Source organism: Alosa sapidissima, chromosome 20, assembly GCF_018492685.1.
Source record: "Alosa sapidissima isolate fAloSap1 chromosome 20, fAloSap1.pri, whole genome shotgun sequence".
NCBI classification, from domain to species: domain Eukaryota; kingdom Metazoa; phylum Chordata; class Actinopteri; order Clupeiformes; family Clupeidae; genus Alosa; species Alosa sapidissima.
The window spans coordinates 21,136,367-21,164,206 of NC_055976.1; the positions used below are offsets into that span (position 1 = coordinate 21,136,367).

The 27,840-nt window shown below is 46.0% G+C and overlaps 1 protein-coding gene across 8 annotated transcripts in view; it reads right to left on the reverse strand.

The window, feature by feature from the left end:
- Positions 1-190: 190 nt before the first annotated feature.
- The window catches only part of stox2b (storkhead box 2b), a 61,897-nt gene continuing 34,247 nt past the window's right edge, over positions 191-27,840 (reverse strand). For 4 of the 8 annotated variants that reach the window (XM_042075369.1, XM_042075363.1, XM_042075370.1 and 1 more), the window contains 3 exons: positions 12,947-13,108; positions 5,825-8,297; positions 191-2,555 (listed from right to left, as the gene is read on the reverse strand). In XM_042075369.1, the coding sequence (XP_041931303.1) occupies positions 2,375-2,555; positions 5,825-8,297; positions 12,947-13,088 (2,796 nt within the window). In that variant the 5' untranslated portion in view covers positions 13,089-13,108 and the 3' untranslated portion in view covers positions 191-2,374. Of the gene's footprint in view, positions 2,556-5,824; positions 8,298-12,589; positions 12,688-12,946; positions 13,109-17,774; positions 17,912-27,840 lie in introns of those variants that run through there. The other 4 variants (XM_042075364.1, XM_042075367.1, XM_042075368.1 and 1 more) reach the window with 3 other exon arrangements.

Consider the following 27,840-nt stretch of genomic DNA (forward strand, 5'->3'; position numbering starts at 1 on the left):
TCCCCAGTATTGTTTGCGTCAGAGCTCTGGTTTGCGTAGTACGGCGGCGCCCTCTAGTGGAAATAAGAATGCTGAAGTGGAACTCTCAATAAAAATGCAAAATGATAGGCTTAATAAAATCTCCAAAAATAAACAAGTAGCCTTGCATTAATAAGTAAATGCTTCGTTGAGCCACAGTCTTATGGTGTAACCAAACATGTTATTTTTATTGATTTAAAAAGTAACACGAGACCCCTGAGGGTAGATCATACTGTTTACACTATTACAGTAACCACCAAAACTACACAGATAGGGACTTGAATATTATAGACATTACAAAAATCCCTTTTTTACTTTAATATACTAACCATGACAGAGAAACATCATGACACCATGTTTGCTGAGCAGTATTAGAAATCCGTAACGTTAAGGGAAGACGTTCCATGGACAATCTGTAGGCTATTTCATATGAAACATTTTCATTAAAAACAGGACATCCTTCTTGGATGGATTTGTATGCTTACCAGAGGCCAGGTTGTTTAGTGCAAATGTGTTACAAGGCATTCCTGGCAACAAAACAATTTTATTTGAAGGAGTCACTATAAATGCAGTGAGTACAGTGGACTGTAGTGAACAACACAGAAAGCTATATTTGCACTCCTAAAATTTAAGTCTTATGGCAGGAAAATCCACAGCGGACAGAAATATTGTTGCAAATGGGAATTTGTCCATTCTTAATAATACGTTTAAAAATGTGTTTTATTATTATTATTATTTTTTTTTTTTAAAGAAATATCCATCCAAGAAGAACTGAGCATGGATCCCTATGCATGTAGAGAGAGAGAGTGTGTTCAGCCCTAACATGACCATTAAAGGGTGCCATACCTTGGTCTGATAGTTCACCACTAGATCACTACGACTGTGAGGATTAACAGGAAACAATAGCACTTTACATGACTAGTGAGCTGTTTTCTTTTTTAAAATAAAGGTCCATTTGTGAATCAGTCACATTCAGAGGATACAGGCTGACAAGTGAATTCGTTTGACCGGGAAAAACCAACACTCTTGGCTTCTCTTTGCCATCGTACACATGGAGGAGGTAGACTTGTGTGCAATAATCAGTGTAGGTCCGTCGTGTAGTTCAGCAAGGTATCTGAGATCAGATCCAAACATGCAAATTCAAATGTCAAATTAAAAAAGAGCACGTATCAGGATTAAGCTGGGTTTAGTTTGGAGAGAGGAAGGTGTTTAATGAATTTAGCACCAGGAGGGCGTTGTATCAAAACATTTCAAGTCTGTTTACTTGGTCTGATGAGGTAAATACTTGGTGCACTTAATAGTCAAAAAAATTCTCCATGCTTCTAAATGAGATGGTCTATCCACATGACGCTGTTCAAAAAGACATCACAGCTGATGGAGAAGGACCTCTGATTGAGTACAGACCTTTACCTCTGTTTGAAAGTGAATCATTCAAGTGAATCAACTTATTTTCTTTGTAAATGTGGAATGAAACTGGTACTGGTGACAGGAGGGAACAAAACGGACAGTATACACAAGGTGATTCAAAAAACAATAATGTCCGTTCCCGAGAAATGATTATCAATTTAGAGACACAAAAGACCTTGTGTTAAATGCATTTGGGCCTTTAAGTCACCATGGGACTTGATGAAATATATTTACATACAGCTACTGAGACATGGGATGTGTCTACAAAATAAATAAATAAAAATGTAAACATACTGTAAGTCCTCAGAAAAGAGTTCATCCACATAGACCACAGCAGCAGTACTGTTCTCAGCAATACAGCCTGAACACCCCCCCCCCCCCCCCCCAACACATTTGTATGGCCACACATCAGACAGCAGTCAAGGGGAGAAAAACGTCCAGCATCTGTGGCGATGAGTGAGTTGGTTTTGTGGCGCTGCACACCTGACATGTGACGAGTGTGCCGGAGTGGGACTACATCTGACCTGAGAGGATCATTTTCGGACTCAACCCATTGAAAGATGAACAAAAAAACAAAACAGAAAAACAGTGAGACTTGAGACGGTTAATGCCAAATACAGAAAGCGGTTGAAATAAAGGTGGTTAAGTCAGTGAGGGTTTACCCGTAGATTACAATAGGCCGTGCACGGTGGCTCAAACAGGGCTCTTAAGAAGTCAGATGATTTCAATACAAATGTTATGTTGTATTTCGTTTTGAAATGTCAGTGTATACAATGTTACATGGCATTCAGAGCACCCACAAAAAAGCCATTTCACTGGCTTTTGCTGGTATTTAGTTTTGTTTCTTTGACATGTGGCATCTTGAGAGGTGTTGTTTTGGATAGTGTTCATGTCTAATGGAGTCCCTCCCACCCAGTTCCTCCCTGTTTTTTTTGGAGTTCAGTGAAAATTATACACTTGTGATGGATGCTTTTTGAGTCCTCTCAGTTCGAGTGTTGGGTGCGTCAGGGGGGTGTCGATAAGGGTAGGGCGGGGGGTTGCCGCTGGTGTGCCGAGGGCTCAAGGCGAGATTCTGTCGCCTGTTACTCTCCACGTTGCTGGACGTGTTGGAGGCCAGGCTCTCCCGCGTGCTACGGGAAGGAGAGAGAGAGAGAGACAGAGAAACAAAGAGAAAGAGAAGGAATGAAACAGAAGAAAGAAGCAGGCTGGACAGACTAGAAAAGATGATAGATTGCAAATGACCTTCCTGTGTTTACAAAGCAGTGTCAACAGCAAATTACAGAGAGCGAGGCTGATTGCTCTCATATGGCGTTTGGGCAGCTCTGCTCCCATCAGTGGTTAACAGGTCTGGGTTCAGGGGGGTCTCTGCATGCAAACTACAATTAGGACGCCGTCCAGGCTTGCCATACACTAGCAGACAGACTTCTGTGCAAGTACAAAGGAGGGAAATGGAAATGAAAATGAGGGAAAAGAAGAGGGACTACGTGAAGATTAGAGGGAGAAATACGAGGTGTGAATAGCATTTGGATTCTATACAAATATGAATTTTTGCTTGGACATATTTGAAGACCTTGTCTGCGATCATATTATAAACTACTAAACTGGTCTTACTACTGTCTCCGCCCTAATTGGAAAAAAAAAAAAAAAAAAAAAACGCACCAGAGATGTACACTTCTTTAACACACTACTAGTGCAATAATGAAAGAAAATCCCGTTAGGAGTTTAAATCAGATTCAGGCCTGCACCAATGTGATGCGTCATTCTCACAAAATCCCCCACCATTAAAACAGATGTGGGCTTGATTGTGTTCACTGCCATATGTGTTGTTGATTGAACTAATACGGTTCAGTGGTTTACTAATGTGCTCTTAGACATTTTTGGAAAGGGGAATGATCGACAGAGCTGCCATCGATCATTGGTGATGGGGCAAGCCACCCATGAAAGAGTTAGGGAGGATCAGCAATTCTCAATCCAAACAGATGACAAGCTCTGATTTATCATAATTTACTTAAATATTACAGCCAGTAATGTCTGCACATCTTGTGAAAATCACATGAACCATCTTTAAAACGTCCAAAGTGTAAACTTTTGATCAACTAGTATAATCTAATATGATTTTATCAACTAATATGAAGTTGAGTGTCGACGTCTTTGCATTATGGAGACTGATAGACACATGTCTGAATAAACAGGGTAGTTAGAGTTTGTATCTGTATTTAGCCCATGTGACACTGAAAGGAGCAGACTCACCACACTCCTTTGTCTGGTAAAGACCCAGGTAATCTCAGCATTTTTTAAGGGAAATGGCAGTTATAGTGACAGCCATCACATGTGAAACATACTGTATATTCAAGTGCACATCTGGATATTCAGTTTAGTCACTGTATTTTGTTCCGAGTCGAAAAGAAGAAAGCCCAATGTTAGCCAGACAATTTAAACTGGAGACACGGATCTTACCAGTGACAGAGGTGCTGAAAGGCAGTGTATAAAGTAATTCCCTGAAATATTACAGCTAGTGATGTTTCCACATCTTGTGTGAAATCCCAACCAGACTTGTTCAAATTGGCTAAATGTCAACTTTTGATCGACTGAGACTGGGAGAGCAAATCCTCGTAAACTGTAAGAAAGCGTGATGGATTAATTGTGCAGATGACGTGTGTTTTGCTGTTGACAGTAATCGTCTGAATGAGACAAACATGGTACAATGCAGCAAACAGGGAATGTGTGAACTGTTAGCAGCATATGAGAATCCCACCCGAATAAATGGCGAAATATCATCACAGTTTCCGTGTAATTAGATTTGCGAGGGAGAAGATTTGACCTCAATATGAGTGCAATTTTCAATTACGTCATGAGGAGTTTCATTTTTACAGAAAAATAAATAGCAAGGGCAGAATGAATGAAAGGGAGGCTGGGGGAAAGCAATGAACTCAAGACAAAACAACACAGGGACCAACACGGATAAACATAAATACGACGAAAACAAAACATACTTTAATTTGCAACTTAAAAAATACAGTTAAACACTTGCAAAAAATGTAACGACAAACAGAACATCTTTTTCTTCTGAGGTTGTGAGAAGAACTGCTTGATACTGATCAAGTTAGAAAATGTATTGGCACTTGTTATGCAGGCTGTCTGTGTGTGTGCAGACATTCACTCCCAGCTGTAGTTAATTTAACCTGAGAGAGAGACGAGAGACTAGACGGCCCAGTGCTTTGAATCATCTGACCTACAATACCACTTCCTCTTAGCATGTTCCAATATGTAAACAGAGATGCCAAACCCAAATGCATTGGAGGGCCAGTTCCAATTTAAATTGGTTAACTCATATGTTAAAAAATGAGTGTCTTGATAGCCTTAGACATGCTGGATAACATTTTGGCTCACACCATCTAAAACATGTACACATTCTGACAAACCTACAGAAGGGGATGAGCCTTCACAGTTAATGACATCAGATGAAGACAAATTAAGAATTTATTGCTATTATTTGTAAAAGGCATTCAGTCAATGCTTCTCAGCAATATTGTCCATTAAAACTAGTTCTGGGTGTTGCCCAGTATGTCACTAGCCTCTTGGGAGACAGCTGGGAGGGACTAGGGAGGATCACAGACAGGCGATGGATGGGGTCCCCATCACAGACAACTCAGTGGCATCACGAGGGCATCAGGGAAGTGGGAGGGGGATGGAGGAGGGAGACGTAGCTCAGGTGGCATGGTGTGGCATGAGCACCAACATTAAACACTGAACCTGCTGGCCAATGAAGGCAGCGCAGGGAAGAGTCCTTGAGCCCTTTAGTGGAGGACTGCAAACAGTCACCTTACAGTAGAGCACAATGGCAATGCAGCTTTCAGTCTGAACTTTGTAAACGGAGAGAAAATGTAACAGCTAAAGTTGTCGATTGATATCCATATGTTTTAGACCACACCATGCAACTCTGAGTCAGGTCATAGTATAAACACAGGGCATAGACATGAGAGATTGCAACAAAACAACAAAACCACACACATACACAACAAACAAAACCAAATATAAACAAAAAGAGACTTTGTAAACAAATGTTCCAATTCAAAAAAACAAAAACAGGTAGTGGTTCACTTAGAAAATCGATCATGATTGGTTTTAAACAACATCATGATGTCTGAAAAGGTATATTTAATCAGTGAATAAGTCTTTTTTTCAGGCCTTTATCCCCAATAAAATACATGGGTCATTTTTCACATGAATTCTGCAGAATTCTATGTCATAGGGAAAGTCTTGGGTTGAGCAAATACAGCATCACACCTCATACTTACAGATTTGTATATTCACAGAATAAAAAACAAAACCTCTACCCTGCCTTTAGTGTGTAGCGCACGTTAACAGGCCCGTCCCTCTAGGGTGGACTGCGTCTTACCGTGGTGAGTTAAATCCACTGTCCACAGTCACACTGCTGCTGTCCATGCTGTCGAGCCGCGTGGAGTGGGCCGACTTCTGGCTGCTGCCGTTGTCGCTCTCCTTAGGGCTCGGGAAGGTCAGGTTCTTCTCGAATTTGCGCTGGAGGTCACGCTCGCGCTCCCTCTCCAGGAGCCACTGCATGGTGCCGCCCCCCTCATGCGTCTTCTCCTCGCGCGCCGCCTTCCGCGACGTCTCCTCCGAGTCGTCGTCCGACACGTTGTAGTAGTCGAAGGTGTTGTTAGCGCCGGGGTCTGCACATGCCGCTTGCTGCTGCTGCTGCTGCTGCTGTTGCTGCTCCCCCCGACCTGGCGAAGGAGGCAGGGAGCGGGGCTTCTCAAACCGCTCCTGTCCGTCGCCAGGGGCAACGTCCGGGGCCTTGGTGTGTGTCGTGGCGTTCGTGCAAAGCGTGCCAAGCTCCGGGTACCCACTGTCCACGAAGTCGGGGGGTTTGAGCAGCATATCCTGGTTGAAGACGTCCGCCATTTTGTCCGCCTTGCTCGAGTCGGAGGGGGGCTGGTGTGAAAATCTGCCATTTGGCAAGGGTTCGAGTGTCTGACCAGGCACCTGTAGGGACAAGGCCCCCTGTCCCTTTGCAGTGTCGTCTTTATAATCCACAGGATGGTGGGAGGTGAGGAGAGGCGTCTGTCGTTCAGAGTGCATGCTCATTCGCAGGGAGTCCATTGCAAAGTCGTGTGGGGAAGGTCCGCAGGACAGGACCCCTTCGCTCAGTGCACTGCACTGGAAGTAGTTCTCGTCGGTGCCAGATGGCTTCGGGGAACCGGTCTTCAGGTCTGTGTTGTAGACCGGCAAACTGTCTCTGCTCTTGCTCTTTTGCATGGGCTGGCAAAAGCCAGCGCTCTCCAGCGCAGCCCTGCCCATGTCAGGCACAAAAATGTCCGGACTCAAATTAGCAGCAGAGAGCAGGCCCCGGGAGAAGTGGGCGACCTGGGCCGAGGCCCGCAGCGTCCCGTCGTCGGTGTAGTACCGGCTCCCATCTTCGGGGCTGCACTCAAAATCCTCCGGCATGTCCAGAAAGGGGCCCCCCAGTGGGCCTTTGGAGTTGTCCATGGAGCGGGACCTCTCTTTGGCCTTCTCCGAGCGCTCGTTGCGCGACTTCCTCTCCTGTGTGTGGCTGTGGCTGCGATGGACCTTGGAGTGGTGGTTGGAGGCGGCCCTGGACGGCTCGGGGAAGGGCACCTCCGTCCGGCGCTTGGCCAGCTCGCCCGACACGTCCCACTCGGGCGCCGTGGTGAAGTGCGACTCCACGATGTTGGGGTTGCTGTGCACCATGTGCTTCCCGCGGTTGCGCTCCATCGAGTACATGGCCTCGCGCGGCGACCGCACCAGCGACGAGCTGTAGAAGCGGTAGTCCCGGTAATCCCGATACTCTCGCTCCCCCGTCGCCAGGTCGAGGTTGGATCCCTCGGACGGGTTGCCCCGGGACGCCCGCGTCTTGCTCTGGGAGCGCGAGGTCTTGCCCTGCTGCTGCAGCGCCTTGCGGTGGCTGCGACTGCGCTTGCTGCGGCCGCTCTGCTGGGCCGAGGAGCTGGCCTTGCTGCGCTGCGCCTTCTCCTCCTCCAGCCTCTTCATCACGGCCGTGTGCCTCGCCAGGTTCTCCACCGTCAGGTCCGGGTTGATCCGCCGGATGATCTCCATCTCCACATCACGCGGAACCGTCGTGGGCGTCTCCTCGTCCCGGAGCGGCCACTCCTCGGGCGGGAACTGGCCGGAGAAGGTGGCCAGCTGCTTGGTCTTGTCCTTCTTGAAGCTCAGGCGGAAGAGCTTGAGGCCGAACTTCTTGGACTGTTTCTCGCTGCCACCGCCACCGCCGCAACCGGCACTGCTGCTGCCGCTGTCCTTGTGTTTGCCCAGAGTGTCGTTCTTGAACGGAAAGCTAAGGGTGCTCTTGCTCTTCTCGGTGGGCGCCGGCAGAGCCTGGTGGTGTTGCGTCGGAGGCGACGGGTGGAGGTCCCGGTGCTCCTTCGCCGCCCTCCTTTGCAAGGTGGAGGACGAGTGGTGCTGCTGGTGATGGTGGACGGGAGCCTCCTCCCGGTAGCCGACGACGTACGGCTCGCCGTGGTTCTTGTGGTGGGACCTCTCCCTCACGCACCCCGAGGAGGAAGGGGTCATGGTGCCAGAGTAAGGGGACGTGCACTGCTGCGGCGACTGCAGCGTCTGCATCGGCTGAGGCTGCTGCTGATGCTGCTGATGCTGATGCTGCTGCTGCTGATGCTGATGCTGCTGCTGCAGGTGCTCAGGTATCCGCTCGTCCAGGTGGTACCACTTGCTGCTGCTGCGGATGAGGGACGGCGTGATGAAGTAGGTCTGCGGCGTCACGATGAAGTAGCCCTCGGGACTGGGGTAGATCTTGCGCTCGCGCACCAACACGTTCAGCGTATGCCGCAGGATCTCCGGGCTAGGCGTGGGCACACCTGCGTACGACACAGAATGGGATTGGGCCATTGGTGAGCTCAGTGGTCAGATTTACTAGACACAAGTCATATCTTTTCCATGAAAAGGGCTTAAAGCCATTAAATCAGTTTAACAAACCACTTCACAAAAATGGAGTCACCATCTACATTTTTTTTTTACAATTTTCAATTAATGAATCATGTTATTTGTGCTTTCTTTATTTAGGTATAGATTGAAAATGGAAAATGGAAAATCATTCAAAAGGGGAAAAAGATTTGGGAAAAACAACACACAATCCTCCAATGTGGATAAGATTCACAGTGTAACTCTTATCATTAGTCATCAATTATTTATATATGGATTCCACTCCTGGTCTCTGGGGCATGGGAATATCTTTGACGCAGGGCTTAAAAACCGTCTCCCAACCTAAGCCGTTATTGGCCTACGCCAGAGTGCACTGTCACTCCGCTGCATATAAAGTAGTATTTCTCCCTGTTTCATCATGGTGCCCTTTCCGCCAGTCCCATGTGATGCAACCCCCCCCCCCCCCCCGACTGCGACTACACACACTGCAGCAACAACAACAAAAAAAGAGAAAAGCCTCCTGCCATCCGGTAAAGCCCCATTAAGTTCCCGCCTGCAATATCAGGAGGCTGATTAAAAGTGCCAAGCATGGCACCTCAGTGTTCTCTCTCTCTCTGTCTGTTTCTCTCTCTCTCCCCTTTTCTCTCTCTCTCTTTCTCTCACAGAGCCGGCAAGTCAGAGTGACACTACGTGATTCGTGTCCCACACGCAGATTGTGTGCGTGTGAGAGACGCTGGATTGGAGGGGGATTTTCCTGGGTTAATATATTTGTTGTGTTCTAATCTTTGTGTGAGATCTGCATAACCTCGACCTAAAGAGAGTAATAAAGCCGGGTTGATTGCAAATATATGCTCTCCTGAAAACACACTCACACACATACACACACACACACACACACACACACACACGCATGTAGACAAAAGATCAAACCGGCAGGCTCCCGCTCTGTATAGTAGAGCTTGAACTTGTTGGGGGGTTGCCTACCATTACATCATGCCACTCTGTCAGCCTGGTAGAGTACTACGGCTTCTCTTTTCTTCCTCCTTCGGGAATTTAAAATGGAGAAATACTTCCAGAAAGGAACAGACACTGAAATGGAGTCAGCCCTGGTCGGGCGCAGAGCCTGCCGATCGGGGGGATCTGGGCCAGAATCGGGACCGGGTTCAGAGCTATACTGTTTCTACTATTTTATTTCTGAATGTATAGACCTTTCCACCATGTTATATTCAGTGCAAGATGTAAATGTATGTGTCTATGGATATTACAAATACTATGTTTTTACATTCAGAATGAGGATCAATTTCTTGTTTGACAATCTGCCATAATTGACCGATCACAAAAGTTCGGTCCCTTAGTTATTGTTGCTATGTCTGTCAAACTCAGACCAGAGTTGACTAGAACTTCAATGGTAGCTGTAAGACTGTCTGTAAAAGTTACAGCCCAAGAGGCTCTTTTAGAGAGCCACGGACTTTATTTCATTTAAAATCCGTCGAAAGACAGTATGACATGGAGACACATGTATAAAAATTCATATCAAACTTACTGACAAACTTAGACAGGAGGTGAGTGTGATTCACTGATATTAATATTAGCTAGCTGTGCTAGATAGACTTGCATGCATGTTACCATGACACTGGATCATGTCATGTAAGGAACATGGTACTGCAAATAAACGGAATCATATGAATCAAAACAATCACATTATACACAATGCTGGCAATGCTGAGCACAATAAACATCCTTGTTGGCCTCTCATCATCTCTCACGTGAAAAGTGTGCAGAGATGACATACAAACAGATTAGATTCAGACCCCAATTTAGTTTCTACATGATCGGACACGGATTAGCAGTTTAACCCCACAACACCACTACTGAAGTAATCTATTCCAACTGCTCCATGACAGACCCATGACTGACTTCAACAAGTTCATTATTTTTCTCCAGGGACTGGGTGTGTAGGTTGGTAGGGTGTGTGTGAGGAGGGATGGGGTTGGGGGATCAGTAACCTGGATCATCCTCATCCTAATCTGACAGACGGACTGGCCTTGACCCCTCAGAGGATGAGTCAGAGACAGCATTCTCCTCCATGCAGCGTGGTCAGTCATCCAATTAAGACATGGACTGAGCTCAAAACTTATAAGATGGTGTTAGCTGTCGGCTAATGACTGTGCTTGCTAAGGATGCCACAGCTACTCGACTCTACAGAACAACTTAGTAAATAAACATACGTCTATCTAGGTAATTTGAAATCTGAGAGTTTTACTTTTGAACAAATTATGCAGTGGACAAGTGGACTGCCAGACAACGTTAGAAAATAATATATATTAATGAGAGATGTGCAGATTAGCAGTAGACTGATAACAGAAGAGGGTCTCTGTGTTATGGTTACATAGCTAGCCTGCAAAGATTAGCAGTAGACTGCTAACAGAAGAGGGTCTCTGTGTTATGGTTACATAGCTAGCCTGCAGTCCTGTGCAAGGATTCAGTTTGGCTGATTAAATTAGCTTGATCTGTATCACATGTTCTGGAGGGATGCACAGACCTGCGTGCCATAAAGGCCTGAAACAGTTCAAACTAGCTTTACATTATTACTGCTAAATAGGCTGGGGTCTTGTTATATTTAGAAACGTGGACCCTTTGAAAAGAAGAAGGTCCAAGAAGCCATGGCTGAGATTGCTCATACATATCTCAAAATAATTAATTGCCACTTCAAAAGTTCTTATGGCCACTCAATATGAATGGTTCATAACAGTTTTACTTCAATATTTAACATTAAAATGTAACATTATTGTTGCACACCAGAAGTACAACTGCAGAGGCAATATGAATAGTTTTAGGGGACATACAAAGCCAAGAGATACAATGGGGTCCCATTCATTATTCTCTACATTCCTGTAAGCCTGTCCTCACAGTGCTAATACTTTAATTGTGCAGTAAGTCAAGTCTGCTAAAGGAATTCATGTGAATGTGAAGGTAAATCAATAATCTATATATCATTAAGCTCTCAATAGTGCCACACAGAGAGGTGGACCCTCAGTGAGGAGGCATGAGTGTGAGCTGCTGGCAGATTTCCCATGCTTGGGGGAGAGCACGGCAGCATGTGGTGGGGGCGGTGAGGCGTACCTGGGGACAAACATGAATTTCACTCATTTTAACTACCACCTTGAGCGAAGTTGAAAACCTTCCTGCCTGCAGTAAATTGTTCTGAGATACTCGTTATTCACCGTTAAAACGCACCTCATACTTGAAATGCATATTTCACTGAGGTCTGTAATGACCACATCTGGAGAAAATCACTCCGACACCGGGCTGACCAAGAGCCTGCCGCTCACGGCGAACCTCACTCTTCCAGTTACTCTCAGCAAGGGATTCATTCATTCTGAGGTTCAGGCATTAATCTAGCATCTGGTAGAAAATCCCAGGGCAGATTTGTTCTCCTGATTACGTTGTTTCCTCTCACTTGATGCATTTTTTCCTCCTTTATGCTTATTTCAGTCTTTTGGTATGAAAGAAGAAAAAAAAATGGCTTCAGGCAGAATACAAAAATCTCCTGAATGGATGCTGAAAAGATTTAGATAACTATGGAAATCACTGTGATGATGTCACACCAGCAAGATGGCAGAAACACACACACACACACACACACACACACACACACACACACACACACACACAAAGCATCTGATCAGCTTTCCATACAGCATGCCTAAAGAAAGGTATCTGTTAGGGTATTTGTTTGTCAGCACTCAAACATCTTGCCAAACCACGTCCCATTGGAGGGTCCCAGGCTCACACTGACACTAAACCCGTCCAGGTACCTGTCTGTTATTCTTGTAACTTTCATCTCCTGCAAATCTGGGACTTTCCTCACAAACCACTTTTCCAGTCCGGTTAGGGAATTTAACATGGAGCCAACACTATGTTCTATCAATCATGAAGGATGCAGCTTAGGTTAACAGAGCTGACTTTAAAAGCAAACTACCACTCACACTACATGAATAGATATATTTTTACTAACAGTAGCAATAGCTGGGAAAGGTGGAAGGTTAAGAGTGGAATATTCCCACATAACCCACATCACATCTCTCATTTTATACAACTGTGACGCATCACAGCCAGTTGTACAGTACAGTACAGTGGGAACAGGGACTGATGCCAGTGGCTGATATCATAATCCACTCTCCATCTCTAATGTACATTTATTCAAGCGCTATGGTCTCTCGCTTACTCTGTCCCTTGTACACTTGCATAGATGTGCGTGTGAGATCATCTCTGAGATGACAGCATCGGTCACGTAAACAAAAGATGTCAGACGGTCACATAGTAAAACATCTAAGAGAAAGAAAATAGGACATCAAAGAAATCAGATAAAGAAAATGACACACTGTGAAAAGTTATATCTCATAAACACAAGAAGAAGAAAAAAGCAAAAACTGAATGGCACATTGTGAAACCTACTGTACACAAACAAGTGGAAAAGGACAATGTGAAACAAACCAGAAACGTACCATGGAGACACATACTGAATGCATCATAAACAAACCATGATGACACATAGAGTATTAGGTAATAAAGGGGGACAGACCAGCGTTACCTGGGAAGCATGCCGCCAGATGCTCGACAAGGCTCTCCTGCGTGACGGGCGTGCGGGCGGCGTTCATGGCCGAGATGGCCAGGCACAGGATCTCTCCCAGCGGAATAAACTGGGACTGACTGATGGGCGACATGCTGATGGGAGACACATCACCTGCAGAGGGGCACAGAGCAACAGGGCAGAGAGTTAGAGAGACACATCACCTGCAGAGGGGCACAGAGCAACAGGGCAGAGAGTCAGAGAGGGGGAGAGAGACTGTGTGTGAGTGTGAGTGTGCGAAAGAGAGAGAGAGAGTGAGAGAGAGAGAGAGAGACTGTGTGAGTGTGCATAAGAGAGAGAGAGAGAGAGAGAGACTGTGTGTGAGTGTGCGTGAGAGAGAGAGAGAGAGAGAGAGAGAGAGAGAGAGAGAGAGAGAGAGAGAGACTGTGTGTGAGTATGCGAAAGAGAGAGAGAGTGTGAGTGTATGAGAGAGAGAGAGAGAGTGTGTATGAGAGAGAGGGAGAGAGAGAGTGTGTGTATGAGAGAGAGAGAGAGTGTGAAGAGAGTGTGAGAGAGTGTGGCTGAGGAGCAATGGTGAATTTTGTGTGGTTCCAATCAAAGAATCAAAAAGTCTTTCTTAATAAATGCAAAATGAACAAACCGACCCCCAAAAAGACCGACAGACAGATGGACTGGACTACATTTCTCCAAGTGATGTTTGGACTTTGCACCAATCACACATTTTGTCTTGCGGCCCTCCACAGCATTTTGTGTGCGCTATGTTAAGTTGGACGGCTACTGTGGAATACTACTGATATTAAAAAGCAACTGTACACACCAGAATCAATCACAAGAACAACACATCAGCCTGAAATGGATGTTTTGTCTCCAGAGTGAAAAAGGTATTATGATACCTGGATTGTTAGCTGTACTTGTGAACATGTGAGAGGTTTAGCTCTGTCCCACTATTAATGTGTGCGGTAACACAAAGTTAGTATGAAAAAAATGAATTACCTTCATATCACATTCAATATTTCCCTCATAAAAATATCAGACTTGGAAACTTCGCATGTCTGGACTTTTTCCCCAGGAGAATCTGTTTGCAACAGATTTATAACGTTGATGTGACAGAACCGATTACAAATAGGCAGCAAATTGAGATTAACCATGTGTGTTTACTGAATCAATTGATGGATGTACTTGTAGTAAATCATTGAAAAGACTTGGGAAAACATTTCTTTGTCTTTTGCTTGCCAAAAGTTGAACTGGCAGAACCTCCAGCTGCCTCACAGCTGTTGAAGTCTAATATAGTGCCTGATCATTTGATAACTAATTGATGGCTTGACAGATGCCTTACATGAAACATATGACATACTTTGCAAATAGTTTCCTGAATGGGAAGATCATATCTCTGTTAATTGTTCACTTAAGTCAAAACGTTTCATATACAACAATCATTTTGTGCGGCGAAAGCAAGCTGACTTTTGCATTAAGGATTCTGACTTTGTGTGATTGCCTCTCTGGAACTCTTACAAGCACAACAACCGAAACCAAGAGCTCAGATCACACTTGGCTGACGTACAGCCCGACGGCTGAGTGAGAGTAAAATTGGTGCTCCCTTCCATTCCACAGCCACGATCGTGACCACCACCCGTGTTGGCACAAGACGCGTTCCCCCGGCAGCCAAATGGCGACCTATTAACTGGAGGGCGATCACTAGCAGGTGGGGAGATTTTGCATGTGTGTGTGGAGGTTTGGGGAGAATGTCTAAGCACCAAAGGGTGCCTAGTCTAAGCACCAAAGGGCTGGCAATGCTTGGGGCAAGCAAAGCCAGCACTCGGCTTGGTTCGGGGACAAAAAACACACACATGGTTAACGCAGGGGCCTGGCACCGGGAGCAGGAAGTAAACACACACATGGTTAACGCAGGGGCCTGGTACCGGGAGCAGGAAGTAAACACACACATGGTTAATGCAGGGGCCTGGCACCAGGAGCAGAAAGTAAACTGATTAGCCTCACTTGCCCATGTGAAAGACAGGGCACCCTACACTAGCACCAATGTGATGAAACGCCTGAGCTCCAGCGTGTAAGACGGAGAGGACACTCTATCTCTAGTCTGCCCAAGAGAGATGGAGGTGACACCGCTGCAGAGTGTTGGGTGACCATGCAGGGCTATGTCTGATGCTAAGGTTAACTGGGCTCCATATCATTGGTAAATATGCATCATAATAAACTGGGTGAAAGACAGAAGACAAGTCAGTCAAGAGTGAGTTCTAGCCAGCGGAACTGGCCGAGTGGCATCTAGGCTACTGCTGCAGACAGTTTCAAGAACACACCTGCAGCAGTTGGAGTCTATGTTTGAAGAAGATAATGCTGGTTCTTCTTGACAACTAAGAAACTGTTTTGTGAGCAAACACTGTTATCAGCCCCAACTGAAACATGACAGCAAGTTATTGAAACAAGCAAAATGAGGAACAACATAGCTGGTTAAAGCATTGGTAAGGTTATGGGTAAAGCATTGGTAAGGTTATAGGTAAAGCACTGGTAAGGTTACTACACTCTGATAAATACTCTTAACTAAGTATCCTATGAGATCCCTGTCTATGTAGTAAACTTGAGAAGAACTAATTTATTACCAATGTGCCATTTAAAAATCCGTAATGATACACAGATACAGCCATACGCTGTGTATAATCCTCTGAACTGTCAAGTTGAATCCTGGCCTAGTTTGTTTTGGAAAAATGAACACACAGATGATGTGTATCAGCTTTCTCGTGGCTTGGATATGGCACTTTATCAGGTATCAGCCTAAGTCCAATGCCGTTTAAAATGTTTTTAGATATATAATATATTTTTTTTTTCGTCCCGCAGAAAATCGCCAAAGTCCTCCACGGAACAGCTGTTTCACTCTGCAGCAGTGTGGACATTGATATGGGTGGTTTTCCAGGCCTTTGATCTGTGTGACAGGTCAACAGCTCTGGGCTGAATGAAAAGGGCTGATAGGAATCAAACTGCAGGACGTCAGGGCCTCTTCTGAATCACAATGGCACGGGAGAAAGCTGAAGACTGATCTGAAGCAGTAACAACATACTCGGTCTCTGTTGGCTCCGACACAGGCTCTCAGCTTAGTCATTGTTTTGGCAGAAAAGAATCCACCTACTGACTTACCAAGATGACACATTCATAAACAAAAATATTAATCCGTTTTCCTTTTGTTGGTTTTCTTATCAAATCTCAACTTAATATAAAACATAATGTTGTAAGATTCTACAAGGATACTTGGACTTTGGAGACAAACGGTGTTTCCCAGAGAATTGAATTCCATTTGTGGTGGTTGGTTTGCAGAATTAACTTGAGTGCAACAGTTTTTAACCAATTAGCACAGCGTGGTTATGATGCTAACCAGATTTAAGCACAATTTAGTACAACCTGGAAAATCATTGTGTGGTGGTCAATGTTGATATTGTGGTGGGCCGCCACAAATAAGTAAATGTATGGGAAACACTGAGACAAATATAGGGAAAAAACTATATTACAAAACAACAATACAAAGGTGGTACCACAACTGACATATTTCATTCCTACCCTTAAACATCTCCACACCAAAACAAGGTCATTCACACCTTCCCCATGCACAGAGAGGTGCAATCAAAGTGAACAAAAGCCGATATAAAAACTTGACTTATCCGATCCCGATGGCTGTGGTGATAGCAGAGAGAGGTTGGCCCAGGAAGTGACCTCATTCATTCAGACGTGTCAACAATACGCTCAGCGCAGAGGGGCCTGATAGAAAACATGTGATGCTACTCTGCGGGCTCTCTCTCTCTCTCTCTCTCTCTCTCTTTCTCAAACTTCAGTTATCACCCCCCCCCACCCCCAGACACACACACACACTAACCCCTCCTGGTTTCACCCACCCCCCACTCCAGCATGGCCGACTGGGGTCCCTCAAGCACGACGCTGAGCACAGCTGCGGAGTGGTGGAGTCATAGTGGAGGAGGAGGGAGGGGGGTCTTAAAGTGACAAAACCTCTCTCTCTCTCTCTCTCTCACACACACACATACACACACACATCAAACCCTCCATTCTCATTCTTCCCTGGCCAACAACTGCACAAGCAATCCCAAGCCCTCCCCCCAAAAAAATCTCACCACACGGGCCATCTTTAAATTCCCATCCTCCTCCCTCTCGTCCTCTCTCTCTCTCCCTTTCTATCTATCTCCTTACGGAGCAAGCAGGAGAGGAGGGGTCCTTCACCGGAGACGAGAGACCATGGAGGTCAGGGCATGACGTGAGGAGGAGAGAGTCCGAGGGGACCTCTTCAAAACACCAAGCTTATGACTGAGAGAAGGGGATGGCGGGGGGGGGGGGGGGGGGGGGGGGGGGGTGGAGGGAGGGGTAAAAAAAAACGCAGGTATCACGCTCCCTCAACGTACACACACTAACATCTCGCTCTCCAGAGGCCCTCTCTGCTGTCCGGTGATGGCGCATAAACGTTTGAGTTGTGGGATGGGCAATAAGGGAAGGGAAGGGAATGTGTGTGTGTATGTGTATGTGTGTGTGTTGGGAAGGGGGGGGGGGGGTTATGGTAGAGGCATAAGAGGAAAATTCTGCGCCTGACAATTCAGTGGTAGACGATTCCCCCTCATAGCCAGCCGCTCTTTGTCCATGCACCTCCTGCTCGACCCCACCCCCTTCTATTGTGACTCAGTCCAGCCCTGCTACGTAACACAACCTAATTAATGCACACACACACATACGCCACCGAGACAAGGGGGGAAAAGAGCGAGGCGCTCGCTAGAGCAGGGAAAAAATTAAACGAAGGATAGATATTCAGTACCTTGGCTTTTTTTATTCCCCCTCTCCTGCTTCTGGGTCGCTCCGTAATCCAAGTGCGAGTCAAAGGCAGCTCTTTTGGCTGCTGTCTTCAGACAAATGAGCATTCACTCCAGGGTCTTACCCAGAATGCTCCTCTCCACACAAAGACAAGGGAGGTGTGACCAATCACATCGTGGCTCGGCTGTGCTCCGTTTGCCGTGCTGCTCCCTCCCCTTCTCTCCCAGTGAGTGCCTGCTGACACACAAGCCCTCCCCCCTCCCCCCACCCCAGAACACGTCGCCATGGCAACGCTTCCCAGCAGTTGCCCAACGATTTGCTGCCTAGAGAGGCTCCCATTAATTTCCCCTACGTGTCTCTCTATCTCTCTCTCGCCCGCTCTCTCTTGCCTTTGCAAGCCCCGTGTGATTGAACCAGCTAATTACAAATTAAGGGGCCAGTGCAACAGGGCCGACTCAGGGCCACTGTGCTCTGTGGTGTGGCAAAAAGCAGGTGAGACTCTTGCTTCTCTCTCTCTCTCTCTCTCTCTCTCTCTCTCTCTCTCTCGGGGCTGGCAAGAGAGGTGGGGGAAGGTGAATGTCTTTTGTTATCCAATTAGGAACAGACTCAACCACCAGTGGCTATTTAAGGAAAGGGAGAAGACTTATTTGCCATTATTTATCATTACACAACATCCTCGAACTTAAAATGGTGGAGCAACAAGGACCACTCATAATGATAAATCTGTGAAACATCCCCCTGTGCTCCGAGTAAGCTTTTGAATGAAATCTGTGATTAATCACAAAAAAAGTATTCAAAATACCCCCACATTAGGAAAAGGGTTTGAATGCATGAAGACCACCAAGAAGTACCAGTCTAAGCAACACGGACAGCGGTTTACTTGGGCCAATGTTTGTGGCTCAACATTCAGATCCGCAGGGCCAAGTTTTTATTCAGTGGCAAAAGAATGCAAATAAGGCTCCACACTATAGGGAATGAATGCATACTTGGGCCATGTCACAAGAGAACAGACAGACGGAGCCATATGGAAAACTGTTTGCTGGGGCTTGACAATTTCAGTTGCACATTCAGAACTGGTGGGTCAAGTTATTAATTGTTGGTATCAGTGCTGGTAGTAGCTTCTGGCAAAATCTGTTAACGTGACAAGAGGGTGTGATGAGAAATAGGAAACAGTGTGAATGTGTGTGTGTGTGTGTGTGTGTGTGTGTGTGTGTGTGTAAGTAGCATGGGGAGACAGTGTGAATGTCTGTGTGTGTGTGTGTGTGTGTGTGTGTGTGTGTGTGTGTGTAAGTAGCATGGGGAGACAGTGTGAATGTGTGTGTGTAAGTAGCATGGGGGAAGGGCAGTATGGCCTCCTCTCCTGGCCACAAAAGAAGGGATTAACATTGACTGCTAGACAGTGACTTTAAATAAACTGCACTCCAACCAAATAAGAACCAGAGGCAACATGCAAAAACTGCACTGCAGCCCTGGATCCGCAAGGCCGTGGGGTTTGGGGTGGACACCAGTAGCCAGGGGAAGAGTGACAGGACCAGGCCTAAGCCAGCTGGCTCCTGGCTCTGGTGGGGAGGAGGAGGCAAGTGCCTCGGGGAGCTGGAAGTTAACACTACTGTCTCACGGATACTAAAGCTCCGGACCTGCCTGTCAAACTCGAGTCTCGGGACTAATTGTATGCGTTTCGCCGAGCAAGCGCCAAGATGGCCTGAACTTCCTGCAATCTGAAACCGGAGACCAGGTGCTGCTCCTAGCAATTAATAGACACGGGTGCCTCCTGCAAACCCAACAGAAATGATGTGCTCACACAGTACCCAGGGTGCAAAACGAAACTTTAAATGTAGTGATATTATATTATCACTTAGATTGGGAAAAAAAAACTAGATAAGGTATAATTGGGGGCTAGTAGTATTGAGTTACTAGCTTTTCCTATTATTATTACACTTCCGCCATTGGAGTCTATGGCAGCCCATAGAACGCCTAGCTAAAAAGTGCAGATTTTTGGCAGAAAGTTTCGGGACACTACACTGACCACTCACACTCATTTACGGACCTCTAAACCCAGCCATCTAGCGCCACCAACAGGTCAAAATCTGGCTGAAAATTGAACCGCTGGGTCTAAAGTTATGAAATTTGGCACACTGATTCAGCACTGTCCCATGATCACTCTCACCAATTTCCAGAACTCTATGCCCAACACTCCGATTTTCACATATCAGGCACCGTTGGAATCCCTGGACCGACCTAAGTTCAATGACCCCTATTACGTCACTTTCCGCCATATTGGACCTCCGCCATATTGGATTTAGTCCAAACCCTACGAAAAGTTTCAGCGGTCAGAAATTTCATCCGATTTTCACGGAACTTGACGGAGATGATCTTCTGCCCGAGCCGCAAAAACGATACTTGCCAGATTTTTCAATTTCAAATTTGTTTGCCCGTGACAGCCAATCAAATAAGGCGACGAAGCCGCCAAACAGGAAGTGGACTAACATCTCCGTGACGCTTTGAGTTAACATAACAAAACTTGATACCATTAGTCAGGACAATGTCCCAATCACTCACAGCAATTTTTATGCATATACATTGAACGCTCTAGCGCCACCACCAGTTCAATGCTGGACATGCGTTCATGCGCGTGATCCTTGACTCTTTTGTCTGATTTTCACAATTGAGGTAGCGTCTGAATCCTTGGACCATCCTGAGTTCATCTACCCCTATCCCGTCACTTTCCGCCATATTGGACCTCTGCCATATTGGATTTAGTCCAAACTCTACGAAAAGTTTCAGCGGTTACAAATTTCATCCGATTTTCACAGAACTTGGCGGAGATGATCTTCAGACCGAGCCGCACAAACGATACTTGTCAGATTTTTTATTTTCAAGTTTGTTTGCCCGGGACATCCAATCACACATGGCGACGATGCCGCCTAACAGGAAGTGGGCTAACATCTCGGCTACGCTTTAATGTATGAAGTCCAAACTTGGTACAGGGACTTGGTATCTGATTGTGAGGACACACTAGGAAATTGGCATTATTTAGCCTCTATAGGGGGCACTGCAATACAGGAAGTGAGCTTGTATCTCAGCAACGCTTTGATGTATGAAGTTCAAACTTGTTACAGGGACTTGGTATCTGATTGTGAGGACACAGTAGGAAATTGGCATCATTTGGCCTCTATAGGGGGCGCTGTAATACAGGAAGTGGGCTCATATCTCAGCAACGCTTCGTTGTATGAAGTCCAAACTTGATACATGGACATATTAGCTGATTGTGAGGACATGCAAGGAAAGTGGTCTCATTTGGCCTCTAGGGGTGTTGCAATAAAGAAAGTGAGCTCACATCTCAGCAAAACTTTGGTGTATGAAATCCAAACTTGGTAGACGGACATGGGAGCTGATTGTAAGAACGCACAAGGACATTGGTGTAATTTGGCCTCTAGGGGCGCTGTAACAAAGTAAATGAGCTTATTTCTCAGCCGTTCTTTATCCAATTGCCATCAAACTTGCTCATGCCATGGCAACGCCATTCCTGCTATAGCGCACTGCTTGGCCCCCGCATTGCTGCTTGCAGCTATATTATTATAAAGAGACTGCAGAGGTGCCAATCAAAACCAAGTATTTCTCTTGCAAAAATGGCTGTCTGTGTATCTGGCAAGGAATTCAGTATTTTGTTTAACGAGACCCCAGAAACGTGTCCCCATAAATCTCCCTTTAGGACCAACATGAAGTACAGTGCCTCACCTGGCGTTTACACACAAAGTGGCCTCGTAATCCATACATAACACACTGACCGGTCCTAATCAGAACCATTCCTGATGAGAGCAGGGGATTTGCACATTTAACTTTCTTCTGGAGTTCATAAGGCAAGTCTGTGTGTAAAAGGTTCAGTTATGTGCTCTGTTAATATTTCATAAAATACACATTTTGAGGTACGAGGAAATATACATAACGGGGGAATATAACTAACTAACCAACCACCACCAACCCTGCAGCAAGATTCATCTTTGAATATAAATGTTTGCATATATTGCCAGCATAGCTGTGAGAACTATGCAAATCAGTTGAAAATACATACCCACATGTCTGGATGGAAGTGCATATTATGTTTATATTAAAATACGTGTGTAATGGAAAAAAAACCTACAATTCAATGAAATAAACTAATTTGGCATGAGGGTAAAAATGTTGATCAATATCTAGCAGAGAATTAAAAGAGCTGGGTGTCTCTGAGGTGGCCTTCAGAGGCTTGCTGAGGAGAAGCTTCACCTGCTCAAACACTAGATGGTGGTAAGAAGCCAACAACAGCCGTGAACCAATTGGAGGAAAGGAGCATGACATCACATGAAAGAGCCATGAACTGGCACTCTGCACGCGTCTGTGTGTGTGTGTGTGTGTGTGTGTGTGTGTGTGTGTGTGTGTGTGTGTGTGTGTGTGTGTGTGTGTGTGTGTGTGTGTGTCCTCCACTGTAACCACCCTTTGTTTCATCTCTCAGGGAGATCAAAACATGTATGAGATGTAACCACTCTACTGTGCTTTTGGATCACCGCTAAATCCTGCAGCAAGTTCAGGCACGTCCTGCTGGTGCATTATCTCCTTATGCACCAGCAAGTGCAGCTTGATTTAGACTTGAAAGAGATGAGAGAAAGTTCCTTCAGGTGAGGGCTCTGCATTCCACACATCAGATAAAATAATAACAAAAGAAACAACAACAACAACAACAACAACAACAACAGCAGGGCGGACATTTTTTATCACTCCTGCTGCTACTACTGGTGGCAATGTATTTGTCGACTCTAGCATGTCCAGTGCAATCCTGCTCAGCTTCTCTCGTACCCTTCCAATAACCTAGCTCCTTTTAGCCCTGTAGTAGGCCTCCTGGCACCACAAAAGTTTCACATCCACCAAACCACACCGTATTTTTCCTCGTGTGCACACAAAAGAGCCCTAGCGAGCTGGAGCCGAGTTCAGAACAATCCCGGCAGAATAATGTTTGCTCTCTGTCGACCGCACTCCTTAAAATGCTATCCAACCCAAAGCTGATGAAAGAGGAGACTTGCACAAACTTGAAAACAACACTACGCGCTGCACGCCACACAGCAATACACAACAGTGATGTGTGTGACTCACTTCTGGGTCCTCTCAACATTATAAACAATATTCATTCAGGGCACTGCAGGTCAAAACAGTGGACATTGACATACTTTGTTCAATATAAGCAATAGGACACAGTTGAATGAAAGTCTCTGCGGCATGGGTGAAGAAGAACACACATGAATAATGCTTGCAGCCAATGCCAAAACCGTAGGCACATGTAATGTAATTTGTCTTCTTTCCACACAGATCGCAACAGAATCCCTGGGAGCCTCCTGACTCAAGTTAGGCTACTGGATTGTAGTCACAGAGTAAGAGGGCCACTAAAACAACATCAAATACACATAAGCTGCGTATCCACACACCCGGCCGTCACTGTAGTAGACTGTGAAACAAATGTGTTTGCTTTCTGTCGGGGCCTTTTTTCCCCCTGAGCTTGACTGAACTCGTCTGCTACATTGAACACCAGTGGAAGAGTCCCAAAAGCCACATTATCCCACCGGCGACAGGCTAAAGACCCAACGTTTAGACTGAAGCCCACTAAGAAAATTCAGGCCTGTGTTGTCTCTCAGCCAATTGCCAGGTCTACTGCCACACTCTTAGCCATGGGCCATCACTACTCCACTTCACTGTGACTTAAAATGGCCATAACACAGCTCAAAAACATCACCACAATAGTCCATCTTCTTAAGCTAGAGAAGGAGAAAACGACAGGAAATGACAGCATGGAAACAGTGCAGAGAGTTGTGGGAAAAGGTCCAGCCAAAGATTCGATGCTGGAATGAAATTTGAGTAATCGCATGTCTAATCTCGCAAGGTCTGTGGGGCTGAGAGCTGGCATCTGGCACAGTATTCTACGCCAGTCTGACCACACACACACACCCTCACACCCACATACACACCTAAACACACAAACACGATAGGAAATCTTCAAGATAAAGCTTCCATGTCTTGTGGGAAGGGAGATTTCGGCGAGATCCTCCGGGCCCAGCTGTTGTTTGGCCGAGCCTCGTGGCTCTCCGTCTGCCTGGGCCGAGGCCATTCTCTCCTGGGTTTACATGGGCGTTATTCTCTGGGCTACGATTCACAGTGAAGGAGCTGACCTACTGACCAGATGCTCTCGGTCCATAAGCGCCATGTGCTAACAACTTTAACACACTTTCCCATAACAAAAGCAGTCACATTAGCACTCATTATATATGATTAAATGGAGGCGTCAGCTTTTCTTTTCAAAATGTAAACTACTACTGGGAAGCCGTCAGTGAGTTGATAACCAAATAATGACTTAAATTCTTATCCAGGAACAAAAACATAGTTATTGTGTGCGTCACAGTTGTACGTGTGTGTGTGTGTGTGTGTGTGTGTGTGTAAATGAGACATCATTAGTCAGTATGAGTGCATTTTCCCAGTCCTTCTGACTAACTGTGCAAGTAGTACAAGAATAAACACAAGTGCAGACAGACGACGCTCCAGAGTGAAAAGGAGATAGAGAAGACAAAGAGAGGGGCAGATAGAGAAGCACATAAGGGGAGAGAGAGAGAGAGAGAGAGAGAGACAGAGAGAGAGAGAGAGAGAGAGATGATTCATCCTGTCAAACCCAGAGTGACCTCGGAGTGTTCATGGTATGGCAAAAGACATATGGAACTCCAGGGACTGCTGTTTTTTTTCCCCTTTACCTCAAATATGTCCATCTCTCCGCCTCTCCTCTCCTCCTTTCTCACCCCTCCTCTCTCTTGTCTGTTCCTCTCTCCTCTCCTCTCCTCTCTCACCCCTCCTCTCTCTTGTCTGTTCCTCTCTCCTCTCCTCTCCTCTCTCACCCCTCCTCTCTCTTGTCTGTCCCTCTCTCCTCTGCTCATTCATCAACCTGAATGCTGACACCACAGCCGTGTTCCATCTTACCTCTACAACTCCTCTCTCACTCTATCTTTCTCTTTCTCTCTCATTACCCTGCTTTCCATCTCCCCCTATTTCTCCAATTTACCCCCCCACGCACACACACACACACCACAGACACACACACACACACCACAGACACACACACACACACATCCCCCTAACCCTTCCCTCGGTCTCTCAACCTGAGGAATTTTGGAAAAAGAGACACTGATGAATGCACAGGTTGATTATTTCCATATTTGTCCAGTTCTCCTAAAAATCCACTATGGTTTACTGCATGGCCTCTCACAGTCGACCGGGGGCTCCTGGATCCACTCTCAAACAGCCGGTCATCCGAAGGCAGTCCAGACCATCTGACTGGCCCCCACCCCCCGGCCCCTCACCCCACCCCTCCCCACAACATCCATTTTTAATAAGCCAGAGATTTTATTGCTTTGTATACGCACTGATTCTTTTGGATTAGGAAATGCTCTAATCCTGCCAAAGCTTGCTGGTTCAGATGAACCCTGCCTTGGGTTCCTGGTTTTTCAGAGCTGCCTACGCCAAGCCCAAGAAGCAGAACCAGCTCCTCGCAGCTTCGACTGTGTCTTCCAAGATACAGTACATTATCCACAGGAACACATGCAAATGAGAGTCTGTTGAACGCTGTGTGTTTGAAATGCAAAGAAACAATTGGCACAAACACTAGTCTATTTAAGGTGCACTGTGCACACAAGCTGGCACACATGCAAGTAGTCCCTCTGCACACTAAAAAAACAGAAACACACACACGCACACACGCGCGCACACACGCACACACATACACAAACACACACGCATATGCAAAGACATAGACACACACAGCTGCTGAGGCTTTTCATTCATCATTAAACACAGCAAAGTACAGCAGGATAAAAATAGCCATAGCACATATAGGGCAATGTGTTTGCTTGGTGTAACATTCAGAGCACCATGACCAAAACATCTATGAATGCCACACTGGAGATGATTGCTATTACACAACACTCACACCCCATGCCACAGAGAGACTAGCACAGCCAAAGAATCCCTAAAACTTAAAGTGTGCAAAAAAGAGCAGCTAACATTACTGGCAGAGGTCGCTATGTGTGTTTTGGCTTTGAGTTGAAATACAGAAACTACGCTATTTAGCTTCTCATTTTCCCCCTCTCTTTATAATGAGCGTTTGACTTTAACTGCAGCCACTAGAACAAAAAACAGCTGTGTGTGTGTGTGTGTGTGTGTGTGTGTGTGTGTGTGTGTAGCTGAGATGAAGGCACTGACTCTGTGTTCATTAACTCATCCGTCCTCTCCTGGGATGAAGATACACAAAGCCATAAAAATAGCATGAAACGCAAGAATGGGAGGGATGGAACAGGAGCTAGGGAACCTCTCTGGACCCCTGCCAAGAGGTGGAGCAGAGGAGAGCAAGAGAGACAGATAGAGAGAGAGAGAGAGAGAGAGAAGAGAGAGAAGAGAGAGAAGAGACTAAGATGAAGCTCACAGGAGAGAAAGAGGAAAGAGAGGAAGAGAGGATGGGAAGATTGAAACACTGTGGAAAATGAGGCTTTGTGTGACAGAGAGAAAGAAAGGGAGGAGAGAGGGGAAAGACTGAGAGAAGGATGACAGAAGGAGAGAGAGGGAGAGGGAGAGGAGGGGTGAAAGGATGAAGATGCAGAGAGAAAGCTAGACAAACAGAGAGAGAGAGAGAGAGATGTGTGTGTGTGTGTGTGAGAGTGTGTGTGTGTGAGTGTGTGTGCGTGAATGTGAGAGAGAGAGAGAGCAAGAGAGAGAAAAAAAGAGAAAGAGAGAGAGAGATGTGTGTGTGTATGTGAGAGTGTGTGTGTGTGTGTGTGTGAGTGTGAGTGTGTGTGTGTGAATGTGAATGTGAGAGAGAGAGAGAGAGCAAGAGAGAGAAAAAGAGAGAAAGAGAGAGAGAGAGAAAGGGAGAGAGAGAGAGATGTGTGTAAGAGTATGTCGGTGTGTGAGTGTGTGTGCATGAATGTGAGAGAGAGAGAGCAAGAGAGAGAAAAAGAGAGAGAGAGAGAAAGAGAGGGAGAGAGAGAAAGGGGGCGAGAGATGAGAATGGCAGTGTGCACAGTGTCACAGCAGGGGACGACTAGAGCCCGGCACAGACGTAGCGTTTCCAAGCGGGCGGCGAGGTTGCGTCAGGCAGCCACAGGGCATCCCTGCTTGCCGACGGCAACGGCATCAGCAGCCGTGCAGCGGCAGGGTAAACGAGTTCATGCCATCCCATCATGCACTGCTCCCTCTAATGCTCCACACTGTGCGCGTGAGCAAACATGCTAGTGGCAGGGGGATGCTCTGCACACAGGAGAGAGAGGAGTGGGGAAGGGGGAGGAGCCAAGCCACACACACTCACACACGGCTCACACTCCACTCACAAGTGCTGTCAGTATGGTGTATTGGACTGTTTTGTCAGCAGATTTTCTGGAAGCATATTTTCATCAGCAACAAAGCACTGACACGGCATATGTATGTGTTCCACACACACAACACAACTGTATTTGGTCAGTCCTGTAACTAAGTTCACTGACCTTGTGCTGTACAGTATATTCAATTGATTACACTTGGACCTATAGCATACTGTGTGAAGTCGGTTGCATCTTTACTATTTGCCCTAGAACTAGAGCGGAAATGAGACTGTAGTGGGGCGGTGACATTGGGATGGACGGGGAATCCATAGAGGATGCATGTATTGATGCCACCATTTAGAATATAGTGAGACAGAGAGGGATAGATAGATAGATAGATAGATAGATAGATAGGGATAGAGAGAGAGATACAGAGATAGAGAAAGATAGATAGATAGATAGATAGATAGAGAGAGAGAGAAAGAGAAAAGAAAGTGAGAATTTTAAGTTTCCTTATATCACCAGAAAAAAAATAAAACCACAAAAAGAAAAATCAAGACATATGAAAAAAAACGAAGCAGAAAATAAGACACAGAGAGACACAAACATCCTACAGGTCATTCCTTGCACTTACTCATATGTGACTGTGACAAACTGCCACTGTGGCCTGATCAGTCTCCTGACTCTTCCACCAGCCCATTTGTGTGTGTGTGT